At 38.9% G+C, this 25,115-nt stretch overlaps 2 protein-coding genes across 4 annotated transcripts in view; both read right to left on the reverse strand.

The window, feature by feature from the left end:
* The window catches only part of reck (reversion-inducing-cysteine-rich protein with kazal motifs), a 73,206-nt gene extending 56,323 nt beyond the window's left edge, over positions 1-16,883 (reverse strand). The window contains exon 1 of the mRNA XM_065294828.1: positions 16,603-16,883. Within this exon, the coding sequence (XP_065150900.1) occupies positions 16,603-16,672 (70 nt within the window). The 5' untranslated portion in view covers positions 16,673-16,883. The remainder of the gene's footprint in view (positions 1-16,602) is intronic.
* Positions 16,884-22,498: 5,615 nt separating this feature from the next.
* Positions 22,499-25,115, reverse strand: part of col15a1a (collagen, type XV, alpha 1a) — a 93,973-nt gene continuing 91,356 nt past the window's right edge. For all 3 annotated transcript variants that reach the window (XM_065294827.2, XM_065294826.2, XM_065294825.2), the window contains exon 42: positions 22,499-23,343. In XM_065294827.2, coding sequence (XP_065150899.1) covers positions 23,085-23,343 — 259 coding nt within the window. In that variant the 3' untranslated portion in view covers positions 22,499-23,084. The remainder of the gene's footprint in view (positions 23,344-25,115) is intronic.

Below are 25,115 nucleotides of genomic sequence, written 5' to 3' on the forward strand. Positions count from 1 at the left end.
CAGGGACCCAGCAGGTATCGGTGAACTCACCATTGACTCTTGTGGACAGGCTGTTTTTGGAGGTCTACCTCCTGCAAGTACGGCCTCAGCAGCTCTTGCAGCCGTCTGCCCAGCCTCAGCAGCTCTTGCAGCCGTCTGCCCAGCCTCAGCAGCTCTTGCAGCCGTCTGCCCAGCCTCAGCAGCTCTTGCAGCCGTCTGCCCAGCCTCAGCAGCTCTTGCAGCCGTCTGCCCAGCCTCAGCAGCTCTTGCAGCCGTCTGCCCAGCCTCAGCAGCTCTTGCAGCCGTCTGCCCAGCCTCAGCAGCTCTTGCAGCCGTCTGCCCAGCCTCAGCAGCTCTTGCAGCCATCTGCCCAGCCACCGCAGCTGTCTGCCTAGCTGTTTGCCCAGCCAACGCAGCCATTTGCGCAACCACCACAGTCAAAGTGTAGGCCAATGCCCAAGCCTCCCTGGACTCCACCCTTATGAACTTTAATTTCAGTGTTTAGTTTGTTGATCACCTTGGACTTTGTTTTTCTAGTTATTTAATTTAATCTGTTATCATTTGTCATAGTCTGTGTCATAGTCTTGTCTTGTCCATTGTCTTGTGTACCCCCTTGAGGAACGCCTGGAGGCGTCCCTTTAAGGGGGAGGTACTGTCATGATCCTGCCAGTCTGTCATAGTTATTCATAGTAGTTCATGGTCATGTGGCAGTACCCATGTTTTGTGTGGCAGCACATGGCATTTTGTTTGAGTAGTGTGCTGCTGTGTCTTGAGTCTGCCCCGCCCCCTTGTTTCCTCGTTTATTATTCATTATTGGTTAACTCCCCTCACCTGACCTTCCCTCGTTATCTTGTTTAGATTTCTCTATTTTAGGCCTCAGTGTGTTCTGTCCTGTGCTGGGTCGTTTTGGTTTGTTTGTAAGTTTGGATTGTTTGCCTTATGTGACAACTCGGTCTGTAACCAAGAATCTAGTTAGTCTTGTCATAGTGTATAGTGTTGTTTGTCTTGTCATAGTCACCAGTCGTTGTTTTGTCTTTTGCCCCCACATGGGTCTTTGTTAATAAACCCCTTTGAGTTCACCTTACCATGCACTTGGGTCCCGTTTCCTTGTGAAATCATGACACTTACACAAACCACCTGATCTGAACCACACCTCAAAACGTTTGACCCCCAAAAGTCTGGTTTGCTTAGGGAAATTAGTGCGATATGGCCAAAAAAAATCCGTCTGGGAACGGACAGTCGCACACTCATACAGTATATTCACTGACGTGGCGGATCGTACAAAAGTAAAAATGTTTTTACGCATTTATGTCAATTTAATTATTAACTGATTAATGAGTGGGTTTTAAAAATGATTAAGTCCAAAATTTGTCAAATTCCGTGTTGTACAGTAAATTCCATTTTTATGCTTTGATTCCATGATTCCGTCCACGTTTTCCACATTGCAAAAATTATAGGGCCCTACTAATAAATGAATAACTTGTCTTACTCCACTACTCCAAGTCTAACTGACACTTTAGGTGTTTCTCAATGTCAATGAAGGATCCTCCATAGCCAGAATTTTGAGGATGTTACGTCATCGACATCCGAAGGACTGTTCCAATGTCGAGGATCCTCGGAATTTCAACCAAGGACTGAGGCCTTCGCACAGCACTGAAAGCACACCTTTTCACTGACGTAATGACACAAGGATGTGCACTTGCTCCATTTACGTTTTCTCCGAATGCTAAAGAGGAGCCTCGCCTAGCCTCTTAAAGAAGTGACTTGTAAGGACCAGTATCCTTGACATTGAGAAACAGCTCTTGATTGTAAAGCAAGACCGCATGCAGCATCCGGAAGTGCAGTCTGGAAAATGCCTGTGTAGCATTACCCACAGTCCGTAAACATTATTAATCACTAATTAAATCGTCATTACCGGTTTACTGGGGAAAATTATATTGCAAAAATTATTGTTATCGAATTATTGCCAAGCACTATGTTCGTTTGACTAGTATGATCACCCCATAAGGTGCCCAGTAGTGGTATGCTTCACCACGCCCTAGCCCGCTTAAAGTCGCCCTAAAACATAAAAATAAGTGGGACTTGAATTCATCCATCAAGAATTTATTGTATCGTTTGAAGTTGGGTAATGTTGCTTACTGCTAATCGCTGTGATCCTTTCCCAGACCCCGCCCACTTGCCATACCATATGATCGTAAGTAAGGTGAGATTGTTTCGAAGAAGCGAGGAGATTTGCGTTTTTGCTTAAAGATTATGAGACCACATATGTTTTTTTTAAATAATGAAGCTCACAGATAAGTCATTAGGAAAAAAACACAATATTCCCCAGAAAATTACAGTTTTTCATTTTGACTTTAAAGAGGTGGACTCAGGCGTTGTTAAGTTTGGTTGGGAGGAGAGAAACTATAGTGAGAGTGCTAACTGCATCAGAGCAAGAATCAGAAAACATTAGGTTAGTTGTGCAACTGTTTAACTGCACTGCCTCAGCTGCAGCCGTGTGTCACCATGTCCCGAAATCTTTTCACACAAGAAAGTCAGATTTCAGGCTGGAGAAAAAGCAGATGCACTGGATCCTGTCTACACATATTTCAACACACAGGAAAACAAAAAATGAGGGCGGGATGTTAGCTTTTAATGGACCATCATTCCCATCCACTCCCTACTTCAACCGCCAAAGCAGGCCAATTGCATTCCATTATAGACTGTCTGGTCAAAGTGTCATGTGCTTTAACAATAACAAGATGAGAAGATTAAAAGGTTAAAAGTCCTTCAGACACCAGGAGAGCCAAGAGGTTGGGACTAACTTCTATATCATTCATTTTCTAAAATTAAGACTTGGTTATCAAGTGAAAGATGGAGTATGGGTGTACTTGGTATAATTTGTCATCTTTATACACTGACAAAGAGACATAATGTATAGTTTATGTAAAAACATTCTGCATGTTATTAAAATAACTGATATTACATTTTTACTCATTACTGACCCATTGGAACAAAGTCTCGTATAAATAGTTGCGTATAAATAGCACGAAGTGTGAAAATCGTAAAATACATACGCCAAATTCCAATTTGGCGTGCATAGGATACGCCAGTCCTTCCCATTCACTTAAACGGTGCATCTTTTTTTGTCGTTTTATTTATTGATTTCTCAATTTTTTGCTATTTGTTTACCATTTTCGCTTGGGTTTAGGGTTAGAACTAATTTTTGTTATATAAACTCCAAGCGACCATGGCTAAATATAGACAAAAACCTGTATATTCAATAACCTCCTTGAGCAAATGAAATGAAAATGGTTTTAAAAACCAAATTGAGAAACCAATAAAAAAACGACAAAAAAGATGCGCAGTTTAAGTGAATGGGAAGGACTGGCGTATCATATGCACGCCAAACTGGAATTTGGCGTATGTATTGCACGATTTTCACACTTCGTGCTATTTATACGCATCTACATGAGACTGGGTAGCCCAATGGTGCGAAAATGTTATGAAACCATAAGTATTTTTTTTTACATTCTTCAAGTTCTGTGTTTTTATTTGACAACTAAAGCACGGTGCCAGACTGCAAAATTTCATTTAAGGTTTCATATAAATTTGATTTGGACGTCTCTCGAATTAGCATAAAAAGGCAACAACCAATCCATATCCTTGTTGAGGGGAAGAAAAGCACTACAATTTGTGGTCTCTTTGTGGCTGTCACCCGGGTCCCTTAACAAGCTGAGATTTTAATGACACAACTTAAGGTGCAGCGGACCATTCATTCCTGGTTACTGCTCTTCGGCTCTCGTCGGACAATCCTTTACACCCAATTGTGCTTTTTGTCTCTAATAGAGGAACATAGGACATTCACTCCAGACAGAGCAAATTACAGATGCTGTGGAAATTCATAAAAGCCATGGCAACTAGTAGAGACGTTGTATTGGAAGCATGGTCCTATTGAAACAAACAAAGGCAAAAAACAACAACATGGTGTTTGTTGCTTATTGAGTAGAGAGTGGATTTCATGGGTTTACATTATACGGGGGGATCAAGAGCGCAGTGAACCGAGCTATTTTTCACTGTGAGCCTTTTAATGAACAATGACAGCTGCACACGGGCTGTTCGGGATGCATGGAGTTGAGAGGCCTATGGGCTGTTAATGAGCAGGAGAATGGACATGCGGGCGTTGAGTAGGACGCGGTTACAATCTGTCTGTATAGCCCCCTAGTGTATAAAGAGAAAGCAGCTGTTTCCAGAAATGGTTACATTAGAGGCACTCTAAAAAACACTGGAGATTAAGCTGATCTCAGATCAGTCAGATAGAAAATACAGCATTTCTCAGTTTCAATAGGTATAGGCACTATAATTTCAAACTTGGTAGCTGTGTATTGCACGCCATCATATTACTTCCCTACGATGAATCACTTTGTTTTCCTCAATGTTTTAAGTCGCTTTGGATAAAAGCGTCAGCAAAATGCCAAAATAGAATCTGTCTGATTAACTAATAGTGTTGTGGGGTTGAGAAATGAATTGGTTCTTTTTCTAATCAGTTCCATTTTTAGAAACAAAACAAAACCAAACAAATAGCTAAAACACTACAAGGCTGTAGCCTATATTACAAGTTTTATCATACAGAAAATGCTTGTTGGCTTTTGAATTTTCCTTTACATTTTTATCAAGTTCAAAACAAAGCTAAAAATAGCAGCAAGTCATTGTTCTAATAAGATCAAAAGACATGTTTGACAGGGTACACTTTCAGAGGAGGGAGTAGGGGTCCATCTTGCAGGCAGATGTGAGGCCCCTACAGGGGCAAGCTATGTCGGCAGGTAAGAGCATAAGGACACATTTACACGACAGCGACTGTACTAAAAAGAATGTTTTTTCTTCGCATTTTGCGTATTTAACACTGTCAAAACAATCAGTTTACGCTGTGTTATGTGTGCCAGCCCAGTAGTTGTCAATAGCTATGTTTCCATTCAAAGTTGTGTATTAAACTTATGCGCATATCTAGAATATCACAATAAACATTTGCGAATAAAGCAGTGTTTCCATCCAGTGAGCTGAAGAGAGCAAAATCGTCACTTCCTGATAAACAAGCGCTAAATAAGAAACATAAGAAAAGCATAAAGCCACTGTACTTAATAATCTTCATGTATAATCACCTCAGAGCGCACAGACGAAAAACTATATACCTGTTATCTGCTTTTGGATGTGGATTTCTGCTGTTTTAGCTGATAGTCAAGTAAGGTGGTCCTGTAAGGTAATATTACCGAACCATTGAAATGAGAGACTCAAAGGTATAGCGGAAGATTTTCCCAGATTTTTTAAAAGAACCGCCCCTCCACTTTAAAAAAAAAATGCACATGCGCAACCAGGGTTTAAATTGGGCCGGGGCCGTCCGGGGCTAAGCCCCGGCACATAGGCTGAAGGTCTCGCTCTGCTCTTGCCAGTGTACCTGCTGCGCATGTGCGTGTGGACTCGCTGCGTTGGTGCGTGTGCACTGAGGCGAAGGGAATAATGCGTTTCCATTCATTATGGGGCATACTCACAATTTGCAAGAGCAGATTACATACAAAGTCAACGCAAAGACGCAATCAGACGCGTCCTCGCACGGGCCGATGCGAATGACGCGAATTGGGCGGCGCAATTGCCACGAAAACACGCGCTTTTCCCTTTAAACGCGTCTTCGCGCAAGCTATGGAACTCAAGCGAAAAAACTCAAAACTGCAAAAACGCGCTCTCACACAGGATCATTTGACATTGTAGAGGAGAAAGAGAGAGAGCGAGCGAGAGAGAGAGAGAGAGAGAGAGGTAAGAATGGTGCCCACGTCGAGAAAACTTAATAGAAGACTAAAAACGTGTTAAGGACTAAAGTATGTATGTCACTCATCTAATTACAGTATATTAACTGGATAATACTGGATATAACTCATTGTATAGTTTAATAAAATAATGTATTTTGATTTCACAAATCAAACCTAACTCTATGATTGTTTTAGCTGCTGACCAGCATAGGGAATCTCTATGGCTAATTTATAAGATGATACAGTACTGTGTGTTGTACCTTTTCTTTTTAATTGAGTCTTTTTAGCCTATCTTATGCCTAGAATTATTCAAGGAGGTTGATTACTTCCTTTAAAGTTTGATCAATTGTGCATAATGACATGTGCAACAAATGGAAATAGGGTGTCAAACTCATAGATTTGCATCATAAATAAAATTCAGACGCTCTTTTTAAAATATTTGGGGTCAACCTCTGGCATAGATTTGAAGTTGAAACTTATCAAATCCTATCAGAGGTCCAGAATGTCATTAAAACACACCAGTGGCTTTGCTGTCATCAGTATTAAACATTTTACCCCTCGAAGTACCCCTCCCCGCAGAGCCCCCCCACATAACAAATCCCAATTTAACCCCTGTGCGCAACACTCTGTCACAACTGGGTTGGAGAGACAGGACGCAAACGCAGAGTTCAAAATAAATAACATTTAATAATAAAATGGGAACCAAAACACGAGGAGTATAAACAGGTAAGAAACACAGGAACATCCAAAATATGACATGGGAAACAGACAGGGTAGCAATGACAATGATCCGGCAATGAGTGTGAGTGTGACACAAACACTGGTATAAATACACAAAGACTAATGACACACAGGTGGAATGAATGATGTGATAATTAACAAGTGTCCAGGTGATGACAATGTAGAACAGACACAAAACATGACACGGATCACCGTGACATAACCCCTCCCTCTACGAGTGGCTACCAGACACTCACATAAACACAAAACAAAAACAAAGTCTGGTAGCGAGAGTCCAAGGGAGGGGTGGAGGGCTTGGGGACCCTGGCGAAGCCGGCAGCCGCCGGGATGAGACCAACAGGAACGGTTGGCCGGACTGCGCCAGGAGAACCGGAGCGATCGCTCCGAGAACCGAGGCAGACGAATTACCCCCCTACTGGGAATCGGAGGGGGGTAATTTCTCTTCTTGTCATACAATTCCTAGACACTTTTTCTCTTGCCACACTCAGACATTTTGAAAAAAAAAACACAGTGAGAACGCGAGCTTCAATGAATGGCTGAAACCGTAGACCACCACACATATACACCTGAAAGTGCACATGTGCAGAAAGCAAACCTAGGGACAAATGATTGACAACTGGAAAACGGAAATCTTCCGCTATACCTTAAAGCTATCCAAAACCTCATTTTAGCTGCTTTGCGATAAGGCCCTGTTTACACGTACATGGTTATTCTGAAAAACTGAGACATTTCCTTTCGTTTGCAGCCTTCGTTTACATGCAAACTGAGAAATCGCCTCCGAAACCGATTCTTTCTAAAAACTCTGGCCAGAGTGGAGATTTTGAAAATGTCCTTTTGCACGATTGCATGTAAACTGAGATCAATGGGTATTTAGGCAGCCAACATCACAGTATGCGTCAGAGCTCGCAAATGCACCAAAAGTGCGACCTTGTTCGAAAGAGGAACAGGAAGTGATTCATTGCTGTTTTCAGGATTCTGATTGGCTTATGTGAGCTTGAGCTTCTCATTACACCACCACCTACAGTAGAGGTTTGGTATGCTCTTGACGGCATATGTGTTAATGTAAATGATGAAAGACAGATGATGTAAACTTTACTGATCACTCTCATTAGTTGTCACTCCCTAAAATCACTCGTCAGTTGCATAAAGTTCTCAACTTTGCGTGTAGCTTCACACGCTCACTTCCCGTCGCCAACAGTCGCTTGTAAATTTTGCATTGAACCACAATTGCTAGTCGCTGCCGGTGTGTATGCATCTTTAGAGGGCCACCTCAGAGGCATCTCAGGAAAATGAAAAAGGCCTGGGATAACTAAAGACAAAAAAACATTTTAGAGTAACATGACATCCATTATGTATCTAGCATGGGGCCTAGGGTAATCCTTTCAAGCTGTAAAGAAGCATGCCCTGTTGCCCAGAGGGTGGTCTAAGAGACACAATAGAGCAGTGGACAGTTGAAAAGACCAGGCTGACTTCGGGTACAACATACCCAGTGTGAGCCATGTGGTGAGAAAGAGTTAACAGAATTGTAGACTTCTTCCAGCAGAGGGTTTTAATAGGAAAAGCCAAAACTTCTCATTACACCGCCACCTAAATTTTTGGCATGCTCTTGACGGCATATATACACGGGTACGTGTCAATGAACACTTTTCTGAAAACAGACATGTGTGCACAAAGTTATTTTTGAAACCGAAGGTCGTCATTGTTGTTATGGTTGTTAAAGCGTCTACAACACATGCTGTGGATCTAATTCTTACTGCATGCAACTCATGACCCGGATGGTACTCCGCTGCTAACCCGGATAAACAAACTATATCCATTGTTTCCATAATGCTGGATTTCTTTTCCTTACATCCAAAAACACACTTCTTTCATGCCATTGTTGAGTCTTGATATAAAACAAAGCTGTCGCGTGAAGTGATGCCTGTAACTTAGCGTCCTCGGTTCTCTTGGCGCTTGGCTGTGGTTTTCCGGGGGAAGTATAGCTTACCCCTAAAACGTCAGCTGGACCTGTATTCGAAAAACTTTCCGAAACTTGTACGAACCCTGGCGAAGTGCATTCGGCACAGAAATACTCTGTAATGCCCAACTGCTTTTTTGATGCTTTCCATTTGTTTAGCATGAGGAAACAACTCTTAAACTATGTTAATAAGTCAGAATGCATGAAATACCGGTAACCCCTCCCTTTAAGTACTAGCACATGCCTGAAGACTACACATGTAATACGCATGCAGCATGATGTCACTGTTTTTACATATTTGCATTTCTGTTGTTTACACAGAATTGATAATGGTGTCATTTTCAAAATCTCGTCCTCTTTTCAAAAGTTTGGATTTTCAGGACCCCAAAATGCTGTTGCCATGTAAAAGAAAAGCCAAAACGCAAAAAAGGTTTCCTGACTTTGTTGCTGTGTGTTGATAGTATCTTTCAATGAGGACGTTAGGAGGCATTCGTGGTTGTCCTAATAACAACTATAAACAAATGAGTAACCGTCCTCTCAGTAAATGATGAAAGACAGATGATGTAAACTTCACTGATCAGTCTCATTAGTTGTCTCTCCCTAAAATCTGTCGTCATTTGCCTAAAGTCTAACTGTTCTCAACTATGGCGTGTCGCTTCACACGCTCACTTCCCATCGCCAACAGTCGCTGGTGAACTTTACATCGAACTGCCGTTGCTAGTCAATGGCGGTGTGCACGCAGCTTAAGAGGGCCACCTCAGAGGTTTGTCAGGAAAGTGAAAAAAGCCTAGGGTAACTAAAGATAAACAAAAAACATTTTAGAGTAACATGACATCCATTGTGTATCTAGTATTGTCAAAAAAAGATTTTTGCAACAGTTATTTACTGTAAAGATACAGTAAAGAAAACAATGGGAAGAATAGGGAGTCATCAACCAGACTCAACCCTGTGCTGCCCACGAGTACCACAGCTAACATCAGAAAACCTGCACTAGGTCACAAATCCTCAGTCCAAAATCTTCAAGTATCTCTTCAAGTCTTTAAAACTCAAGAACTGTGCAGCCAAGCCTTTCTTCATTATACAAAGTACCAGTGGAGGTCTATTATGCAGTTCAGTCCCATTTAGTCATGCGAAACAATTTATGAATCACTGCTGCACCCACCATGGTGATGTCATTTAGCATCAGGCCCCTCCAACAATTATGAAAAATATGCCGTAGGACTTAATCGATAATGTACTGAATGCAAACATGAGCCATTACATGGCCCCTATTGACATGAATGGAAAGAGGTTACGGACTTCACAGTCGGACTGGAGTCCTGGACAACCTAAAAGATAAACAATGACCTATATCAACAAAAGCTGTGAGTGATAGAGGCCAGCGTGGGGCCTAGGGTAATCCTTTCAAGCTGTAAAGAAGCATGCCCTGTCGCCCAGAGGGTGGTCTGAGAGACACAATAGAGCAGTGGACAGTTGAAAAGATCAGGCTGACTTTGGGTACAACATACCCAGTGTGAGCCATGTGGTAAGATAGAGTTAACCGAATTGTAGACTGACGTCTTCCAGCAGAGGGTTTTGATAGGAAGAGCCAAGAATCAGTGCATGTCTGCGCTATTCGACTAAAGTAAGATGTTAATAACAGCCTTCCCGGCCAATGCTTCCCCTTTTGTGTGTAAGGAAAGGATTATGTATCGACCAACCGCTTTGAAAGGGTGAACAAGTATGTAAATGAATATCCTGTACCATCATTGGGAAAGAATCTATGTGAATCTGTTCCACAAAGAATCTTCATCTTCCCAAAAACTGCATGGGTAGCAACTGCTCTCAACCTGAATATGGTAGACAAGCTAAATGGAGATGCCACACACCATGTGCAATGCACATATTTTTTAAGTAGACATTTGGTTCTAAGCTCAGCCTTCTTTTGACTTTCGTGCCGCAATTCGTCCAACGAACGCGACACATGCCAGCTCAAAAGCAGCCTGTAACGTCCACATGGTGGGCGGTTATCAATCAGGGCGTCCTGACGCGTGCCTTCTGCAACATGAATGGGACATCTGCCACTGTAAAGCCTTTCCGTTTCCTCCCGGAGTCAGGGGTTGGCATGCGGCTACAAAGAGACACTTCCATGGTTTGACTCACCATGGAAGATCTAAGAACTCAGCAGATGCAGTCCGCAGCGCTCCGAGAAAATACTGATTGCAGATGAAGAATAATTATGATTACAGGAAAGGAAATTACATCTTGCTGGATGGGATGGCAAAAAAATACAGAAATGTCCATAATGAATTGATGTTTCAGATCTCAAATGAATAATATGAGGCCTGGAAACCAGCATAGTACAAAACATGTTGGATTTTGAAGTACTACATTTCAATCTTATACATTTTGCATTGCAAATCTTCAAATGTGGCACTGCTGATTTCATGTAAATCTATTAATTGTTAATCTGCCCATACAGAAAGATTTCAAGTTCAAATCCAAACTGTGGGGTCCAAGATCTGGAGAGTTTGTCCTCCAGACAGCCTGGCAACATAAAACACCCACAGTCCTTTCACTCACCGTCTGATGCATGTTGCAATGGTAAGCACATGTGAAAATTGCAAGCTCCAATCAGATTGTAAATAGCAAGGCGATAGGCATTTGTCGTCTTCAAGCTTACTGGAATCAAATCTTTAACAGATTCTTTATCATTGAAATATATACAAAATTTTCTTCAGGGTTCATCTAGGGTCCTATAATCTTGAACTTACAGTAATATTAAATACTATAATTCCTGCTAGTGTGCTAAAAAAACTACATTTTCATATTACACATCTTTAAAGGCATGACTGGCATGAAGCTGAAATGATGGATTTTTAAAATATGAAACATATGCTGTTGCATGCAAATAATTCACTTCCATTGCCAAATAGTTTGGTAATAGACTCCTTTTCAATCTGGTCTCATGACATAAATGTGAGAAATGTCTGGCTGTGTCATTGGGGCATTTTCAAGTAACATAATTTCATTCCCAATGCACAAATATTATGATCTTATATTAAATTATGTAACAATAATGTTTGGATACTTTCATTGCTATCTTGACTCACCAAATGTTGCGATCTCATGCAAGGTCTGTATAACATCTGTCACAGAATTTGCACTCACTACAAGGTTATAATAGGATTGGCTACTTTAATTTATTAGTAAAGCAATGAAAATGAGCAAATATGCCAAATCTGACTGCATCTAGAGCACTTTCTTCTGCCAAAGTGTCATCACAGAGGAGGTCCGGCTGAACAACCACCTAATTGTAATGGCAGGGTGTCTTTCCACTTGATGGCCACCTTTCGGTTGGAGCCAGAAAAGTATGGTCACAGTTTATCTGCCAAATGTCAAAGTATGTTTTCCATTTTCCATCATTTAAAACATAGAGTTCGGCTTTTAGTAAAAGAGAAACAAAATGGGTATTTACTCACTGATGAAACCTTAAATGAAAAGTCGGCGCAAACAACTGTGGAATTTCGAGGTGACCCAAAAAAGCCACTTGTATTTCCTGACAGTTCACTTCCTGTTACAATTTCTCCTGTTTTTCAGCTCTAAGGGCTTGTTTTCTTTCACAGAGAGAAGCTGAAGGCAATCGTCTTGTCTTTGCAGTGAAGGCAGGGTGTTATAAGATATGTTTCACTTGCACTTTTGCTTCCTTGTCCCTCCTAAAGAAGACATCACCCTTGGCCTTGTTTTTAGTATGTAAGTGATTGCAGACACATACAATGTTCAATGGTGGATGATTCTTGTATGGGGGTTTTTCTATGGCTCCTGCATTCCTCTGTGGCAGGCCCAGACCTTCATAGGGAGATAGTAATATAATGCCAGGGGTTCGAAGGTCATTTCCTGTGCATTAATAATTAAGGAGTTTGACATTTCCCAGTTGCTCTCTATCTCAGACTGAGATGAACATGGGTTCCTCTGAGATTAAGCCCATTATGTGATCTTTTTAAATGGACCGAGAAGAAAAAAAAATAAGGTCTAAATGTAAACACTTTCAACACTTTCATATGTAAAGACCTTAGGATATGCACTTGCCAAAGAGTAATAGCTTTGTGGCAGAGTATGTGTCAATTTGGTGTGTGGCTTTCTTTTATAATGGACAACGGGATGACTTGTTCAACATTTTAGGATATTAACCCCGATACCCTGTAGGGCGCGCCATGCAAGTCAGTAGGATATATGACAGTGATTGAACCGTGTCCAAATTTCCAATTTGTTTTGGTCATAAACTCTGGTGAGTAATGTTCAGTGAATGCTGTAGTGTGCAACGGCCTCCACAAATTGGAGGCGGCAACCGAAATAAACAGAAAAAAACTGTCAGTGTTGTAGTGGCAACATAAACAACCTAGATAAACAATCTGTCAGTTACTGAAACCGAGGGAGTGACACAATTAGAATCAAAGAATCAAATATTTTAATTTATACCACGGGGCTGTTGAATGCTTTATTCTAATTGGTTGAGAAATGTTCCACTGGTATGCATTATTTTTTGATAAACGCACACCTGACCTGTCAGATGTCTTAAATAACAATGTTAGCGATGCCTGAGGGATGTGGTAGCCATGGTATAAGGAGAATAATAATAATAATAAAAAGCCTCCTGTCAATGCTCCTGTGAATTTTTTGAAAATAATGCACACCTCGCTTCGCGTCATGCCGCATAGCCACCTTGGGTGTGCTTTATTTTTGAATAATTCAATGGCCCGTCATCAATTATTCCTTACATATTTCACAAAACATCAGACTTTAGTAAGACTTTTTTTAAGAAAGTACGTATGTTAAATTTTAGCTTAAAATACCACACAGATCATTTATTATAAAAAAATTGCCACTTTGTAGGTGTGAGCAAAAACATGCTGAATTTGGATGTGTCCTTTTAAATGCAAATTAGCTGATCTATGCACTAAATGTTAGTGCCACGATTGGATAGTGCAGATTAAGCGGCGGTATTATCCCCTACTGACATCAAAGGGGGAGCCAAATTTCAATGACCTATTTATTTACACATACTTTCAGAGAATGGTTTACCAAAACTAAGTTACTGGGTTGATCTTTTTTTACATTTTTTAGGTTGATAGAAGCACTGGGGACACAATTAGAGTATTAAACATAAAAAGTCAGATTTATATGCTACGTCCCCTTTAAAATGCTTTCGGATCACAAGTGAATGATGCTCAATACAGGTGTAAATGGGGTGTAAAACGTTTTGAGCCCATCCACTTTCGGCCACATTCAGAGGGAAGTCGAAAACGCATTTCGACGGGATTGCAAAAAGACACAAATATTCTGCCTACTCTCCACCTATTGATTTAATGTGTAATGTATGGAGCATAATGTTTTTAAATCGGTCCCGATTTCTAGCACAAACAAACAGTGAAGAGAAGAATAAAAAACAGGTAATGTGTCTCTCTCGTCCTCATCCACTTGAGATCTGATCGACCAAAATGCATCTTAACAGGAGGGATAAACAAAGCCACAGTCACACACTAAATTATTTGCTATTATATTGCATTGTATCTATTATGGGTTACTTAAATTGTTTTCCAGCATAACTCTATAACCTGAATATCAAAATGAAGCCAAAATAAATTTGGTAAATACATTACGACATAAAAGAGTTGAAATCACTGACAGACATAGCATGTGAGCAGTTGTGGGACTGACTGTACATATGTACAGCAGATATATATGTCCGCATCGCAATCAAAACGAAGGCATGTGAGATCTGGATCTTTCTCAACAGATGTTAGAAACCCAACCAATAACATCTGACTCTGAACGAGCAAAACCCCATTGGCTCCTCAAATCCAAAAACAAGACATCAAACACAAAATTGAGTGACTCCAGTCCATACAGTTCTTATGTCTTGAAAAGGGACAACATGAGCAAATGAGCTGTAATTGTTTGCATATGTTCAGGTAAAGAGTATTGTTTCAGTCCAACCAAAGGAAAGATCAAAGAAAACAACAGTGAATTACACTACAATGCCATAAAACAAATATAAACATGCTTAAAAGCATTTGTTATGCTTAGCAAAGCATACAGAGGTACTTAAATCTGTAAAAGCTAACAAGAAGACTCCTCTTCATGATTTAGTAGAAGTTTTATAATGTACAAAAAAAAAACATTATAAAGAACTTTACGTTACAAATATGTACATTTTAACGTAAAAGCCAGAATGAACAGAAGTCTTATAAATAAACTATTTTAATGCACAAAGCCATGAAAACATCAGCTCTCTTGACTCGAAGATGATTTTAGCTGTGAGTTTCTTTTAAAAACTGTTGCTGTGAAGAGGACATGGCTGGGATTTTAGGGCGAGGGCTGCCACCTCTATTTTTCCTGCTCTTGTCCGGAGCCATACTTAAATGGACTAAATTGGTTGCAGATGTTTGCGTAAGAAAAAAAGAGCTTCAAATAGGTACAACGTGAGATGCTGCTAGATCTGAGAGCCATGATTACCTCGAGGCAACTTTTGGAGGCAACACAATTCTTAAAACTGGGCTGAGAGAGGGAAATACTAAGCAATGCTGCTTCTCATAGAAAGTCAGACACTAGATGTGTTAAGAAGGTTCAGAAGGTTGACACTCAATTTTTGCATGGTCACTTTATCTATCTAAACGCAAAAGTAGCTTAATGCCTTCAATCTGTGTCAGATGTCTCACATTAGTTATTTACTGAGAAATCCTATGAGCACATAGATCCATAGACATACACTTCACACACAAACTTCAAAAAGACTTTGGCATCCAGATGTCAGCTTGACTTTAACACCATTGAAACATGAAATAATCTTGACTGATTAGATTTAAATTATATTTTGGTTCCAGTAACTTTTACTTTTTTCACGTAATATTATATCTATCCTTAACTTTTTGCCAGTGGAAAATGCATACAAAAAGAGGCAAACACTTTGCCAATGCAAATTCTTATAGAAAGAGAGACTTGCTGGTTTTGACACCACAAACCAAATGGCAAAAGTAAACAAAAACAGCAAGCAAATGTAACACTTTCTACATGGTAACACTTTAAAATAGCATCCTTGTACAAATTAAGCAGTCTGTTATATAAATAAAGCAATGATAAAAGTACCTTCAAACCCTTGTCAGCAAATTGATTTGTATATTTTATTCATACAGTACAACTACTATTCATCAACTAACCTACCATTGTATGATTATGTTTTTGTTAATTCAATTTATGAAGTGTTATAAAGTGACAGAAAGTAGGCTATAGTATCTACTGCATTAAATATGGCATATGATGTCATATTTGATATCACGTATCATCAGGACTGATGAATTTATAAGCATCTCTTGAGAAGTTACGGAAATGGCTGTATACAGCATAACATACATTAATTACAGTATTTAATTTTTCTTTGCAACATTAGCAAACATTATTGTCTGTTTAAGATAACAATAATGAAAGTACTTTTAAATATCTGTCAGAAAATGTTATATAATGATTTGTAAATTGTATTCATATTGGATTGTACAAAACCAATGTATATCCTAAGCTTCATATAATGTTTACCTAATGATGATGTGTTAATTCAAGTTATCATAAAGTGTTGTAACAAGATTCCTGACAGGATGTCACTATGTGTACTCGCTGACATGATAAGTCCCATTGATTTTATCAGTTGATACTGAAAGTATTTATTACACAGAATATGACCGTTGATATGTTATCGTTTATAAATAACATATATAACGTTATGATTGATGAATAAGCAAGTGTGGAAAGTTATTGGAATATAACGGTACGGTCCGCATACACAGCAAAAAAGGACGAGCGTATTTTTTTATAGACAAACCGACTCATTTATGTCTTTAAAATATAACTACTACTGAGTTTTATCATTAATGTATATTGTTTATTAGCAATAATAACACGCTGCGATTCAATAACTGTTGCTAGGCAATGGTTAAAAGCGCTAATTTGAGAATAACGGTTGAGAATCAACAAGTACAAACTTGCTGCTATTACATCACTTTTATATTTTACCGCGGTTAAAACACATTTTCTTTTTCACCGGATAAAACTGCCCGATTACTAACAACAAAAACAACTCGAAGCGCAAAATGAGATAAGTAAAAGAGGACTTACCCTGAGTATAAACGAAGAAGCAGAAGTTGCAAGAAAGCAGCAAAATGGTTATCACGAAACACACGTACATCTTATTGAAATCCTAAAGTGCATGGTGAAGTCAAACGCAAACGAGACACGAGCTCCATGAGACACATGAGTGCGCGCGAGCGTTTCTGCGGCGGGGTCCGCGCGCACAGGCCGCACGGAGGAGACGCGGAGCGCGGAGCTGGAGCTCTGAGCATGTGCGGCTGGATAGATGGATGTCTGGATAGAGGAGGGCTGGCTTAACGGAGCCATGAGAAATCACCTCACTTATACCGTTATTTGCTCGAGGGGTGGGGTCAGGGGCGGACTCGTGAGGAAAAACGGCTTGGAAAACTTTAAAATATGATGCGTTTATTATTTTGCGCTATAACGGACGGTGACGTGCAGACTTCATTAGAGAAGATATGAAGAAACAGCGGATCCTACAGTAAAGATGAGGTCTTCTCACTTTAACTTCACACATTGGTCTCTACTGGTATGTGTTGGGTTCTATTGGTTGGGCCATGAAATCTATAGAAAACGTCCCAAAACAACTACAAAAATAACTTTTTTGTGGTTTTAATGGTAAAAGATGATCCCCTAAATATAGAGCCTATATTTAATTCTGTGTAATTAATAAGGCGAGAAATAAGGAAAATAAGGCTACTTAACCAACCACACTGCATTGTGTAATTTAATATGTTTTGTTTAATTCGAATTTTAAGTTTTACAAGTTTTTTTAATGTCATAATTTTTTTGGGGGGGCACTAACGGGTGCACCATATACACAAGGGTGGGCCACATGACGAAAAATTTTGATAACCTTAATAACCTTAAAGAGGACATATCATGAAAATCTGACCTTTTCCATGTTTAAGTGCTATAATTGGTTCCCCAGTGCTTCTTTCATCCTAGGATATGTGAAAAAGATCAACCCAGTAACTTATTTTTGGTAAACCATTCTCTGCAAGCTTTTTAAAAAAATAGGTCATTAAAGTCTGGCTCTCCTTGTGATGTCAGAAGGGGATAATCTGCACTATCCAACCACAGCACTGACATTTAAGTGCAGAGATCAGCTCATTTGCATTTTAAAGGACACACCCAAAAACGGCACATTTTAGCTCCCACCTACAAAGTGTCAATTTCAACATACTATAATAAATTATCTATATGATATTTTGAGCTAGAACTTCACATACACACTCTTATGTGAATGTAATGTCCCCTTTCCTCATATACAAGATTTTATGTCTTTTCTCAATATGTTTTTATTTATTTATTTATTACATTATCTTGTAAACAATAGAAAGGTGTTGACCAATAGGGTAAGGAAAATAATCTAATTTAAAAAGAAAAACAAGACAAGTATTTATCTTACACCATGGCAAAAACCCATTTGGTGCTCCTTGTAAGTCACATTGGATAAAGGCATCTGCCAAATATACATTTAGAGAAACTGTAGATAAACAGATAGATACACATTTGGTGACAGTGTAATTCAGTGGATGTTTCTCGTGTTGGGCTGCCCAAACATTGGGTTAAACTAACCCAAAAAAAAGTTTATTATTGACCCAACATTGAGTTAAAACAACCTACTGTAGCATTTTGGATTGAAACAACCCAGCATAAGTTAAACTACAACCAATTGGGTTGTTTGAAAATAGCCCAGCATTTAAATTGATGTGATATATGCATTTCCATGGCTGAAGACTATACCAATAGATAAGAAATTAAAAAAAAACAACAGTAACGAAATGAGGTCCAATTTTCTCTCATTCCAAAGAAAAACTTTGAATTTAGTCATTCCTAAATAAAAGCCAGCAGTACACAAATACAAAGGGTGTAATGTTCAGGCAGTACTGAATATAGGGCCTAGGGCTACCGCATGAACCCACCATGGCTATTCTTGTCCATTAAGCGGATGAGCCAGTCTATTATATTCAGCTGAATGCCAAGCATTTAGTCAATGCCCAACTGTTCGACAAAGCCAAAAAAATAACACAAACCAACTAAATAACAACTGAATCAAAATGAGCAATTCAACCAACCCGTCCTGAAATCGACTAGAAATAAAGATATTGTTCAAATGAGGGCTTGTGACATCTGTATGTGATTCTCATGACACTTCAAACCCTTTGACCTGTGATATCCTGCTCCTTAGGCCATGATGTGAGCAATTATATCACAACACAGATGTCCACTGTGGTTTTCCAAATGCACATTTGATGAAGACTGGAGGGTAAAAATATGATCTCTGACCTTATCACAATCACCACTGGTTTGTCACAAGCTGAGAGAAAGATAAATATGCAAAGATATGCTGGAAATAGGAGATGATATCTTTGGGCTATCAAGGCTACATCATAATATGTTCACATAACACTTAATACATTGCAGGCGTTTACCTCTACCATGGTTCAGCCATAACTGAGATGCATTGCGTTTCCAAGGCACACAGTGCTTAGGGAACAACATGTGTTATGTGAGCTGAATTCCTGCTGATTATTTTGTACCTTTATGTGGCCCACTTCATCTAAATAAGTGTTTAGCAAGGTAATGACACTTTATTTAAAGCCTGATATATCTTGAGGTAATTACAGTAGGTGTCCCACACCAAACTAAAAGTGATAGAAAATTGCAGACTCAAATTACTTTCTGTACGTAAATAAGTCTTATTTAATGAGTTACTTTATAACCACTGTGCAGGAATCGCCACGTGGCCCCTTCTACATCATGGGTTTCTTCTGTTGTGCTTTAATTACAACTCACAGTGGAAACGTTCGGCTTTGTTGTGGCAGTATGCAAGATTTAGCTTGAAAGGGCCAAGGGACCATCAGGAAACTACACTAATTCTTCTATGTGGTTTACACATGCAGTCACTCACCCTCAGAGGGGTGGAGGGCGACCATATGAAGCTCTAACTATATTTAGCCATACGAAACGCACATGAAAGTCAACAGTAACCTTTATAACTCCATAATCTCTGGTTCCCTAATGATACAGCACTGAACTAATGAACAGGCAGCTGGTTCTATATAACCTGAAATTCTGGGAGAGAAAGTGACCCATAACAAACAGAAGGCCTCCTAGTGGGCAAAGTCAGCAATGATCCATATATGTTTAAAGGTCGGCTATATACACACACCTTATGGGGAGCCAAACAGAGAATAATTATATCCGAATATATACATGTGAATCTGAATATATAGTTATATATACACAATATATATTAAGATTTACTTTTATATTTTGATATTTTATAGAATAATTGAATCACACAGCCAAATCAATACTAGCTCAGCCTGGTGATCACCAAGTGTCTCTGTCAGCTGAACGCGACTTCACACCTCAACATCCTCTTTTTAGACTTGCAAAGCAATCCTGTTGCTGCATCTCTCACATTTTGCTAATTTGAGGGAATTGTATGGTTTTGGTCTTCGACCGTTGAGTTTCCACCGATAAGCTTTAGTAACCGTTTACCTTGTATGGTAAAGAACGTTAGTTATTTTTGTTTAATGCAGATGCACTTCTCAGAAACTTGGCAATGCACCCAGTACCTTTTTGTTGAAACGAAACTTAACGACACATCAATATTTTAGCATAAAGATATGCATTGCAGTTTTTCTCTTGTGCAGCGCTTAGAGATGCAGAAGATATAGAAAATAAAGTTTATTATTATTATTATTAATTTATTACAGTCCAAACACCTAGGCGGACACTGCTTAAGTATTTTACTTTCTACATAAAAGTATATTTTTAAGTATTCGTATTTTATTAGTGTTTTTCTTTGGAAAACATACATTCCAAAGCATATTATCATCATTTTTACTCCACTAGATTTCATAATTTCAAGTTTTTGGTTTATATTTAATATTTAAGTACATTAAACATCTAGTAATTTTTTTTACTTAAGTAAAAAGTACTCAAAAAAGTAAAAGTACACAATTTTTATGTAATTAGGTATAAAATCAATTTTAATATGCAACATATAATGAATACACAGTATGATTCTATGCTTTAGAATGTAGTGAACATTTTTTAGTAAAGTAAAGTACATTTTTTCCCAAGACAAACACTCTGATAAAGCACAGATGCTTGGAAAATTTACTGAAAATACTCAAGTAGTGTCCGCCTCTGACCAGATGATAATAAAACTAATTCAGTATATATGAATCTCCCATATTCACCAATAGACAAGATTAGACAAAGTTTTTCATTGATTTTGATTATTTAAAAAAGTGATTATTACAATAACACTGTTGTTAGGCTACTTGGTGTAAATCACCACTGTTGTCAATTAAAGCAACACTATGTAGTTTCCATGTAAAAATGACTTACAGCTCCCCCATGTGGTTGAAAAGCACAACAGTGCCTGGTATCAGACACTCTTCTGCAGGCAGGGGGAGGGGCGGGGCTGTGTTTCCTACCCTCCACCGCACAAAGCCGTAGTTCATGTACAAGCTGAGCATAGGTTATCGCAATGCCTATTATAAGTGAACTTCTAGCGAAATACTAACAGCATCTTACTTACCAATCGAAAATGTTGTCATTTCGGAGTCGAACCTCATTTCTTTCATGTTCATTAGTTGTCTCCAGCGATGAAAAGCAGTGCCAGTATTTACTCTGGTTCAGTTACTTTATTTATCATATTTTATTTGTGATTCCGAGCGCGTTGTTCCCTGCAGCAAATGTTTGTGGTAGTGGTAAATGTCTCTCGCTTTAGCCATTCTTCCGCTCTCTTCCCTGAACTGAAATACGTCCGAAACCCCTATTGCAAGGCAGGAAGGCATCAAGGCATGTCCGAATTCATGGCTGTCCGAATTGCATTTCTCTGAGCTGCCTTCGTGAATCTTAAGCCAACAAGTCAGCTGCCTTAGTTTTCGGACGCAGCGGTAGTAGTAGAGGGCTGTACTCCCACACATGCGACTTATTCGTGTATTGCAGTTTGGCTGGCGGTTATGTGCGTGGCCCGCATACCGCCTCCCATGGTCGAAACTGGTATTACAACACCAGTCGGGCTGTAGCTAGTAATTTAGCATGCTAATTCAGATTGATATTTCTGCAGCACTATACCTTGTAATTTTTTTAATGACATCTTTGCCCTTATTTCTTCTCATTCTTTTGATGCGTGTAGCAAATGTTTTAAAATCTTTTACCTCAATTATTACAAATGACACCTTTAAGCTTTATCCGCATTGTAAACGCGCTGCTTGCGCATCCAGTGTCCAAGCACAATAAACGCGTGAACTAATGAACAACAGTTTGTTTTTAAATATTTTAAGTGTAATGCACAGCCAACCCAGGTGACTTGCATGACCCACCTTTGTCCTGTGCAACGCATTTATTGGGAACACCTAATATAAATTATCCTTTAAAGTAAAGGAATAATGGATGCATTGGAGCAGTTTATGCATGATACTTTTGGACATGAAGTTGCGGGTTTTGCACGCGTTTGATATAAAATAAAATATACAAGGTTTATATTTAGTTGTTTGCAGTTTGAAATATTTTTACAAGATATTCCTAATAAATGTAACTATTTCTGAAATGTTTCTTTAATAAAGAACACTGCTATCTCATAACGCAGCGAAGTCCCTATTACATAAAGTGAATAATTGATTGTCGAGCAATCGATATCAACCTATTCAGCACCATCGCTCGCCATGGACAGGACCTCGTAACGTCGTACGTAAGAAAGAAACCCGCTAAGGTACAGTTCGGGAAACACGCCTAGAAAAGGTATACCTGTAGTTAAGGTTTAACTTAAGAGTCTTCGTAGCGCGCTAAGAGACAACGTTATCGGGAAACGCAGCCCTGTTCATGATTGAAATGACAACTTGACTTGACAACACTTAGGAGAAATGCTGCAAACAAACATTAAACACAAATATGGAAAAAAGTTTTATTTAACAAACAAAAAACACAAATAGCAAATGTTTTGTTTAAAAAAAAAGTAAGAGATAAAGGTGACTTGATGTTTGTTGTTGTGGACTGAAATTATACAGAATGCAGTTAAACAATTTCTATAAAATGATGATGTGTTTTGGTGTCATGATAATTTTCATCATAATTCATTTCAAAAGTTGGAAGCATAAAATACAAAATTTTTAGTCAAACTCTTTGACTTTTTCAATGATGTGTGGTCAATGTATAAATAAAATACAGAAATTAAATTAAATACGAACAGAATAACAAACAATTAAAGGACGTGATTAAAAAAAACATTTGTTCAACATCAAAACATAACAATATGAAAAGTACAGTGCATTAAAACAACTCATGTCCAATTTCCCTCGTATCCAACAATGGGAAACGGCCAATACACTTTTACATTCTGCAACGATGGCTTTGGTTGTACGAAAAGTTTATGCACCCAAATCCTGAGATTTGTTGGTCACGTGGCTTTTGGAGCTGCTCAAGTTCTGTCCAAACAAATTTACATCCTCCAGTTAGCTGAAGGCCGGTAACAGAGGGTTTCAGTATCTGTAATACCATCTTCTGTGGCGACTCTGTGCGTTCTGCAGCTCTTCGAGGGTTTTGTGGTCGTTGCTGGTTTCGATGCACAAAACGATGAACTGGTTGGAGCAGCTGCGGGTTTGCTGGTTAAGTAAACCATTGTAGAGGAAGGATGCTTGGCCTGTGATAGCCATGTCACCTGCTCTCCAGGACTCACAGTTCAAAGCATCCAACCGCTTGCCTCTTTCCGAAGAGCCGTGCCATATAGCCTTCTGCGGCCTGTAAATACAAACACACACACATCAGTGCTTCCAGAAAGTTTGACCTGAGATCAAACAGTATGGTTACAAACACACAGAAGCAGTCATACATTTCTGAGACTTGAAACCAGTCATGTGCTTTATGACTAAATAAATTACAAATCGAGTAGACTAGTTGGTGGACTGTCTGAATAGCCCTTTTCACACAGACATTCCAGTAAATACACTGAAAATGCATCCTGGATTTTTCCGGTATAGTTTGATTTTTGTTCATTCACACTGCCAATGATTTTCCGGCATCTGCAAGGTCCCGGAAAGACACGTGACCTGTTTAAAGTCCTGCACTATTTTCTATGCAGTTTGCATATTATTTATTATCCTTTATCGTCGTGAATGTTGTAAATCCCTTATTTTAAAGAGTAGAACCAACTTCATGTTGCCATGACACGCGCGCGTCATTGTTTATGCGTCTCATTGATCATTTCCTGATAACTGCTTCAATCTAGTTTGTGACATTTCTCGTCGTGAATGTTGATATGCATGTTAATCATTTGTTTTAAAGAACTGAACCATAACTTTTGTTGTGATGTTGCGTGCGTCCTCACTACGACACACCCATCACGACATTGTTTTGGCTTCTTGTTCACACAGAGGGTTTTCCGTGTATCTTCCTAGGTCATCTTTCCAGCAACAACCCCAGAAGATTTACGGGACTTTTTGCGTGTTTGGCAATAGGGCTTGGGCGCCACGTTGCATTCTGGGACGTGGCGGCCATGTTAATGGCCTCGCGAATGTAAACATAAAGCAAGTCGAACGAGGAGAAGCAGCAGAGTTGGGAGAAATAAAAGAAAGAAAAAAGATGTTAAAATCCGGAAAAGGATGGGGAATTTACTGCGATACGTTAAACAGGGAAGCAGAGACCAATATGTGGACAAGATCTAAACTATTAATGGTTTGGATCCATATGAAAAAAGACCTAGCTTCACAACTAGCTTAGTTAATGCAGCAGTTTTTGTAGTACAGCTGTTTTTGCTGTCGGCAGAGGGATAGCAATAGAAAGATGTTGAAATTTTCCTGTATTTTGGGCAAGTAAACCAGGGCCGGGTTTCCTGATAACGATTGAATTTAGCTCTTAAGAACACTTAATACATGCTACTTAACGAACATTCGTTGTTCATTTACGTGCGTTTCCCAAAGATGCACGTGAAACGATCGCTCGCAGCTGGGTATTAAGTGCTACTTACAAGTCGCTATCCCTTTGTCAAGTGCTGAAATGTCACCTATAGAATGAGTCGAATTTGTAGCAGAAGCTTGTTTAGGCTAATGATCTTCAGCTGATGTGCACTAATGTTTTTTTATAATATTTTTCATTATTGTTTAATGACTAAATAGTCATTAAACAATTATTTGTTTAAAATTATTTTAATGTTTTAATAATTTGTGCATAATGAAATATTATTTTCCGTATTTAGTTAGGACTCGTCCAACTGCGAAATCCCTTCTGCATTTTATGTAATAGTTTAGATTATTATTAGTAGTAGTTTTTTTATTATCTATGTTTATTTATTATTAGGGATTATTGCATTGTACCGTACATATTTATTTGGTTTCCTAAATCAGATGCCATTTCACTTCAAAACAATAATTTTTTTACTGTAGATTAATTATAGAAGCAATTGGTAGAAACCATTTATCAATTTAATAGTACCAACTATTACCAAAATTATAATTTAATTGTAATTTAAATTTGATTTCTCATTTTAATTTTAAATATATTATATTCAAGTAATT

The sequence above is a fragment of the Paramisgurnus dabryanus genome, chromosome 22 (assembly GCF_030506205.2).
Source record: "Paramisgurnus dabryanus chromosome 22, PD_genome_1.1, whole genome shotgun sequence".
NCBI classification, from domain to species: Eukaryota; Metazoa; Chordata; class Actinopteri; order Cypriniformes; family Cobitidae; genus Paramisgurnus; species Paramisgurnus dabryanus.